Source organism: Eurytemora carolleeae, unplaced genomic scaffold (genome assembly GCF_000591075.1).
Source record: "Eurytemora carolleeae unplaced genomic scaffold, Eaff_2.0 scaffold1549, whole genome shotgun sequence".
NCBI classification, from domain to species: Eukaryota; Metazoa; Arthropoda; class Copepoda; order Calanoida; family Temoridae; genus Eurytemora; species Eurytemora carolleeae.
The window spans coordinates 834-9,229 of NW_019397613.1; the positions used below are offsets into that span (position 1 = coordinate 834).

Here is an 8,396-nt window from a genome sequence, read left to right on the forward strand (position 1 = left end):
ATAGAAATCTTTCAAGTCAANCCCTCTGGAGGTACCTTTATATAAATTGATTATTACCACTATCAGATCAAAGTACATCGTTGCAGAGATGCTTTAGAAGGAAAGTTTTCGGATTGACAGAAATTTAATTACACTATTATCGTAGAAGAAACATAATCGATTTCTACTTTCATGACTACAAACTTGGATTTATCCAAATAGATTCTATTACAATAGATGGCACTCGCTCAGCACATCTGTATTCTGACGTCACAAGTGTCAATTCAGTTTTTGTGTCCAACAAAATTGTTATTTAAAGTGATAATTTATGAATTAAGTGCTTCTCTTACAGTAAAATAAGTGCAATTTTATGTGTTCTTTATTTCCTGTTTTTACTCTTTTTTATTGAATCTTGAAAAACATGTCAACTAATGTAAGAAAATTTCGTTTTCCTTGTTATATTTGACACTTGTGACGTCGTGCATAATTGGTTCATTTCTCTGTTGCCACCTATTGTACTTCATAATTCTTTTTGGATTTATCGTATTGCCACCTATTGTACTTGATAATCTTTTTAGATTTATCGTATTTCCACCTATTGTGCTTGATAATCTATTTGGATTTATCGTGTTGCCACCTATTGTACTTGATAATCTATTTGGATTTATCGAACTAATGTCAAGTTTTTATAATATTTAGCCTTTCGATCCTTTTTATTTTAAATTAAATGCATTATCTGAATGAAAACATATATCGTCAATACTTGTATTTGATTGGTTTCGTTAGTGTGTTTTCGAAAAACGTTAAATCTACAAAAACATGAAGATTCGATAAATTTTTCTTATTGTTATAGTTTGATAAGAACTAAGTTTTGCAGAAAACTAACATTTAAAGGAAACATGTGCGAAGCGCTCAGATTTCTTTTTAGATGTACTTAAGAAATTTCTTGCTTAGACGAGCTTGAACTGAGTCCTGGAGGGTTGGATGAGGATGTTGCAAGACGACATATATTCCAGGTTCTACGTGCTCTGGCTTTCTGCCATAACAACAACGTAAGTTGAACTTTTGAAATTTTCAATTTAAAAAAAACCGTTTTTAAATCGAAGCTGACTCCCTAATCTGGGCCCAACGTTTTTCCGGGGGGTGGGTTTGTCAGCCCATTTTTCAAAGGGTTATGCGCAATGCGCATGGACCGGGGAGGGAAATTGGTCCAAATTTTAAAATCATTCTCACCCCCCTGTGCCCCTCTGCACTCAACAGCGACGTTTGTATCGGGAGGCGGGGGGAGGTGTAAATTAGGGGCACTATATTGTTTATACCCGCCCTCTAAGCAAACTTCTCTTCACATCCTATGTAATTACTCTAATATAATTCCACTTAGTGTGTCACATAAAATACAGCGAGGGGAGAACTTTAAAAGTTGAAGATTTAAAATTCTTTAAAGAAATATATTTTTACAAACAAATCTATATTCTTCCTGTACATGATTAATTTGATCGAATACACCCTGCACATTTTTTTGATCTTTTATAAATCTTTAACTCCAAGCAATAAAACCCTTTCCAAGTTCAGTTTTCTAAAATAATTCATTTCAAATTTTGACAGAAGATTACCGGGTAGGATTTTCAGCTTACTTTTTTCCCAAGACTACTTCCCAGAGTCAAGAAATATATTGCAGGAATACCCATATCTTTGTTTACATAAATTGTACCAAAATTTCTGGGAGGAATGTAAACAATCTTAGTGCTGCTGTAGGCCGAGTTTAGTTTATATTTGTCCCAGAAACTACAGTACACTTTTTATGTAAACAAAAATATGAATTTTTTTATCTATTTGACAGTCAAATCACCTTAAAAATACATTAATACGCAAACTTGATGTATAGAAGAATTGAATTGTATCTATACGTTTTTGCTTTAAATGAAATCTACATTTTACTCATGCCTGAGTTGGAAAAGGGTTTTTTAAACAGGTATTAAAAGCCTTTATCAGTCATTCCATGTTACAAATAGTAACATTATGGTATGAAACCCGATTATTATTCAATAAGTAAAAATAATTTTCTGCTTTCAAACGTTCATTTCCTCTTTAATGGATTTCATAAACTTGTGTTTCCCCTTCTTTCCCCTTCTCCCTTCTTATCCTTCTCATGACAAATCATTTAGCTGTCACTTCTACCAATCTAAAGGACTATTCATGGGGATTCAATTCCCCCTTAAGACTGCTTGAATGGTTTAAAGTATATTATGGCTTGCCGAGGGGGGGGNTGAACTGCTACTATTATTGTTTAAGATTATGTTGCTACATGATGGTATAGAGCTCCTGAATTGCAACTATTATTGTTTAAGATTATGTTGCTACATGATGGTATAGAGCTCCTGAACTGCTACTATTATTGTTTAATTAAGATTATGTTGCTACATGATGGTATAAAGCTCCTGAACTGCTACTATTATTGTTTAAGATTATGTCGCTACATGATGGTATAGAGCTCCTGAACTGCTACTATTATTGTTTAAGATTATGTTGCTACACGATGGTATAGAGCTACTGAACTACTACTATTATTGTTTAAGATTATATTGCTACACGATGGTATAGAGCTCCTGAACTGCTACTTTTATTGTTTAAGATTATGTTGCTACACGATGGTATAGAGCTTCTGAACTGCTACTATTATTGTTTAAGATTATGTTGCTACATGACGGTATAGAGCTCCTTAATTGCAACTATTATTGGTTAAGATTATGTTGCTACATGATGGTATAGAGCTCCTGAACTGCTACTATTATTGTTTAAGATTATGTTGCTACACGATGGTATAGAGCTCCTGAACTGCTTCTAGGGGATATTAACTATGGTAAAGAGGTAAATAAACAATTTAAGTTCTATGGATCATGCAATATTTAGTTTTTAGAATTTATTTAAAATACATTATATATTGAGTCCCGAAAAATACAATCACTTGTAGGATAAGCTTCAGAATACCTATTTTAATTGACTTTTCAATCATAATAATATGACAAGTTTTTGACTAGACTGAGGGTTTTTGGCCATTGAAATGTTTCATGTTTTGTAGCGTAATTTTTCTTGAACATCCGTTGGTCAAGGTTTTGGTTAAAAATGAAATGATACCCTGTACAAAGAAAATGGTACAGGTAGATTTTCAGCAACACTGGGTCCACCGTATTAGGTCGGTTCTTTTATTGGGTTCTTTAATATTCTTCCATTTTCCAATACCTAATTCTTTCAATATTTCGATGAAATATGTTTACCCTTATTTGCACTATCTATATAATCTTTGGCCAAAGAGAATAGAATATATATAAGAGGGGAATTTACTAGAAAAAGTGTAAAACGGCCATTTTGTTGTACTGTTTCCATACTACAGGTGTACTTCAGATATTTGCGCTAAATAACCTTTTGGGCCCTGGAACATCACTTTATAGAAAATCTAAAATTAATATTAAAAGAAAACCAAATTATGAAATAGGCTGGTTTTATAATTGACCATGGATCATTTCACATAGACTCTATGCCTTTCACTTTACAAACGATGATTAATTTTATAACGTTTATTTAACAGCTTTAAAAAATTCGAAATTAAAAGGGATAGTCTAGGGAACATACTGTATTAATGTACTCTACTGCATAAAATTTGTGAACATTTACATAATTTGTACATTTTAAGCTCCCTTTCAGGCTGAAAGGGGCTGACAAAAGTCATACCGAGGGATTGTCTAAACTCCACTCTAATATATATTCTATTCTCTTTGTCTTTGGCCCCGATACTAGTATTGATTTGATAACTGTTATTCCTTCTTTTAAAAAATTATTTCCTGGATATTATACTAGTTTTGCAAATTATTATTTCCTCTAATAACCCCCCCCCCCCCATATTTCCTGACTAAAATATCCTCTGTTATAAATGCGATAAAAAATTTATTTAAGAAGAGCCAAATTTAAAATTTGACTTTTATTTACACTAAGTATAGATCCATAAAACTGTTGAATAGAGACTAGAGATACGTCTGTTTAAATCAAGTTATGATTTTAAATCATAGCGAACCTGAATCACATCAATTGTACAGTTCACAACTACACAAACTCATTTCACATAAAAACATGGTTTTAAGCAACTGGTAAAACTATTTGCTTGTCTAAACAACATGTAATAGATGTTAGGTACTTTCTTAAAGGCTTTTTCCCAAGGGGCAACTGGGCAACTGTGAGATTTCCCAAGCAGTAACTTCCCAAGTATCTCCTAGTACTAGCTACAGCGCTCGGCCCCTATCCTGATCTAGCCGCTGCTCTCGGCCCCCGTATTGCGAAGGCCTAATTCCCAACCTTTTAGGAAGTTTCCGCCATCTAATAGATGTTAGGTACTTTCTTATAGGCTTTTTCCCAAGCTGCAACTGACCAACTGTGAGATTTCCCAAGCAGTAACTTCCCAAGTCTCTCCTAGCTACAGCGCTCGGCCCCTATCCTGCTCTAGCCGCTGCTCTCAGCCCCCGTATTGCGAAGGCCTAATTCCCTTAACCTTTTGGCAAGTTTCCGCCATGAATCATGATGCCATCTAATAAGATTGCCTAAATGTCGACTTCCGAATCCACAGTTTATGTTTCCCTCTGTAGTGAAACAGTTTTAGTTAATTATTTTCCTATTTAAAGTGAATTGAAACTTTCCTTGCTAGTGTCCCCTGAAAATGTTTTGAAAGTGTCCTGAGAAAGGAGTTAAATAGGAATAGTTTGAAATGTTGGATTTAAAGTTTTGACAGAAGTTCTCTGGGCACATTGAATACAAATCATAACACTTTAAGTAGTTGGTTAGTAATGAAATTCATAAAACTATTCGAGGGTTAGAGAGGGGGGAAGGCAAGCCACATCCATTTCTCTTTCTTTCCGCAAATAAGGGCACAAAATGAATTTGCGACAGCGCGCTCACCAGTAGGACTTCCTGCATCCTTCAAATGTTTATGTAGACGTGATGGCATCATAACTAACCTAAACATATTAATCATATTTTTTGTAATAAAAGTGAACATCCTTGCTACCAGGGGCAATAGTTGATTAACTTTTGGTAAAAACTGTGATTTATTGCAATTTCCTCCTAAAATACTCATAGTACATACCTGCTGATGTTTATTTTCTGTATTGTTTTTGAAAGTAAGGAGAAGTTTAATCTTTACAAAAAAAAATAGTTTTGAGTGTGATTCTGTTTAAAATTGTTTAAATTTATTTATCTATCTATCTATCTATCTATCTATCTATCTAAAATCTAAAAGTCTAAAACTCTTGTTGAAATAAAATCTCTCTTAGTCTAATGTTCGGTTTATTAAACCATATTAAGGGCGTTCTAAAAAAATGCAAGATACTTAACTTGAAAATCAGGTATTGAAAATTCAAAAGAATTAAAACTTCGATTTACGATATTTAAAAACAATTAATAAACACTTTTCAAGAATTATACCTAAGTCAGTTTCGACTAAAAATCTATATATCTATCTTAACAGCATTTAAGCTTAAACTTGTATTTAAAGCTGTAACCTTTGGTTTAGTATGTATTTATATATTGATATAGAACATAGTTAATAAAGTTAAGTTTGTTTCCTGGTTAGCTCTTGCATGATTCAGGTTTATTTATACCTTTAGAAAACACTCTGGTTAATATCTTTACAATACAAGCTGTAAATTGATAGACGAGTAGCATAATTCTTTACAAGCTGTAAATTGATAGACAAGTAGCATAATTCTTTACAAGCTGTAAATGGATATACAAGTAGCATAATTTTTTACAAGCTGTAAATGGACAAGTAGGTAGCATAATTCTTTACAAGCTGTAAATGGATATACAAGTAGCATAATTCTTTACAAGCTGTAAATGGACAAGTAGCATAATTTTTTTACAACCTGTAAATGGATAGACAAGTAGATTAATTATTTACAAGCTTAAATGGATAGAAAAGTAGCATAATTATTTACAAGATGTAAATGGACAAGTAGCATAATTCTTTACATGATGTAAATGGACAAGTAGCATAATTATTTACACGCTATAAATGGATAGACAAGTAGTATACTTCTTTACAAGCTGTAAATGGACAAGTAGCATAATTCTTTACAAGATGTAAATGGACAAGTAGCATAATTCTTTACACGTTATAAATGGATAGACAAGTAAGATACTTCTTTACAAGCTGTAAATGGACAAGTAGCATAATTCTGCACAAGCTGAAAATGGACAAGTAGCATAAGTCTTTACAAGTTGTAAATGAATAGACAAGAAGTATAATTCTTTACAAGCTGTAAATGGATAGACAAGTAGCATAATTCTTTACGAGCTGTAAATGGATAGACAAGTAGCATAATTCTTTACAAGCTGTAAATGAATAGACAAGTATCATAATTATTTACACGCTGTAAATGGATAGACAAGTAGTATAATTCATTACAAGCTGTAAATGGACAAGTAGCATAATTCTTTAAAAGCTTTAAATGGATAGACAGGTAGCATAATTCTTTACAATCTTTAAATGAACAAGTAGCATAATTCTTTACAAGCTGTAAATGGACAGGTAGCATAATTATTTCAAATACAATGTTTAAATGGACTATGAGCGCAATTTAAAGAAAAATGCGGGTTTAGGCGACAGAGAGAAGAAATGAAATTAACAGAATTCAACGTGTTTTAAGATAGAAAAACAGATATCTTCCTCATTGTTGCTTTGTAAAAATTGTACAGGGTACTGTTGTGAATAGTGTATCCGCCTCGCTAGAAATTTCGTCGATGGAACCTTTAAAAGAGGAAATCAAAGCAGATTATTTCTCATAAATAATATTACTCATTAATTCAATAATAACCCTTTTCATGGTAATTTTCCATAAGAGCGTAGAAAGTAGGACAAGTAGAGGGCTGGATCTAATAATAAATTTAAATTAGAACAAATCAATAATCATTAATAAAAAATGAAAGCTTGGCTATTTGTTGATTTTAAACTTTTTAATTTTAATAACGTCATTTTTAAATAAATATTTTAATTGGCCTTAACTCAAAAATGTCAATATTGATAAACAAAACTTTAATCCCTGTTAGTTCATAACTTGTTACGTATTAGAGCGGAAGAGCTGAGATTTATTTTGTTAAAAATGGAATTATTTTCATGGTTTACATGTCAATATTTGTCAAAAAAAAGAAGAAAAAAAGGGCATGAATAAATAAAAAAAAATTTCTTTCAAAAGTTATCGAAATTTTCTCTCTGTTTCATTTTGTAAAAGTATTCGGGTAGAGAACTCACATAATCAAATTAAAAGTTTTAAATTTGTATTTGAAGGATTATACATGTTCGTTTCAACACCTTCTCCTTAAATTTACGAGGGGAGGAGGGCATACCACTTCATAACTTGGATTTAGCCGCACTAATAATTTCTTTCTCTTCTTAGCCACCTAAAACATTTGCACTGACTTACACCATTATTTTCTCTTTTTTTCAGGTGATTCATCGTGACGTGAAGCCTGAGAATGTTCTTGTATCTAAGCTAGGCGTGATCAAATTATGTGATTTTGGGTTTGCTCGAGCAACAGCTTCTCCTGGAGAGCTTTATACAGGTAAAACAAACTGATTAATCCTCTCAAACTCTAACTTTATAACCTCTATATCTTTCAAATCTGATGGTAACAAATACATTATTTAATTCAACTAAATTTATAGTTTGAAATATCATTATGTTACAAAGATATGAGAACTACTGAATAGCTACTATTATTGTTTAAGATTATGTTGCTACATGATGGTATAGAGCTTCTGAACTGCTACTGTTATTGTTTAAGATTATGTTGCTACATGATGGTATAGAGCTCCTGAATGGCTACTGTTATTGTTTAACCCTATCCCTGCTGGGGTACTTGAAAACCAGGATATGCTGGGGGGGGATCAATTTGACGCCCCCCCCCTCTAAATCCCATGTTTTATGTCCAAATATGACAAATGATACATGATTAGAAAGCTCTTGTGCTCTACTTTTAGAATCTGCAAAAAAAATTGCAAATTTGCAAAAATTGAATTTTTTATCGCAAAAATGTTTGCAAAAAAATTTGTACACAAAATGAAAATTATACATTTTTAAAAAGCCCTTGACCATGCCATTTAAAATATGCAAAAAATTTTGCAAAATTTTAAATAACCTTATTTTTAATCAAGAAAAACTAAAAATGTGCAAATTTCCTTTGACAGGTTGTTTGCTAAAAATTTGCAATTTTTTTCGCAAAACTTGTGCAATTCGTTTCCTTATGTGAAAGACTTTCCAAAAAGTCAAATTTTATCAAAATCTGACAAGTGAAAGTGGGTCAAAACAAAGATTTAGTTTGTTACAGGCAAAAGCAGTCATTCAGGCAGTGTGCCTGAGGACTCAGGCAGTTAG

General features: G+C 32.3%; 2 protein-coding genes across 4 annotated transcripts in view; both read left to right on the forward strand.

Annotated features, from left to right (window-relative positions):
- Positions 1-933: 933 nt before the first annotated feature.
- On the forward strand, positions 934-7,886 carry LOC111715184 (cyclin-dependent kinase-like 2; the record flags this gene model as incomplete). Its single annotated transcript, XM_023490462.1, has 3 exons — positions 934-1,031; positions 7,470-7,584; positions 7,751-7,886. Coding segments are annotated over 3 exons (230 nt in total), but the record flags the coding sequence as incomplete, so codon positions are not given.
- Positions 2,253-8,396, forward strand: part of LOC111715187 (cyclin-dependent kinase-like 2) — an 18,649-nt gene continuing 12,505 nt past the window's right edge. For all 3 annotated transcript variants that reach the window (XM_023490464.1, XM_023490465.1, XM_023490466.1), the window contains exon 1: positions 2,253-2,847. The gene's annotated coding sequence lies outside the window, so the exon portion shown is untranslated. The remainder of the gene's footprint in view (positions 2,848-8,396) is intronic.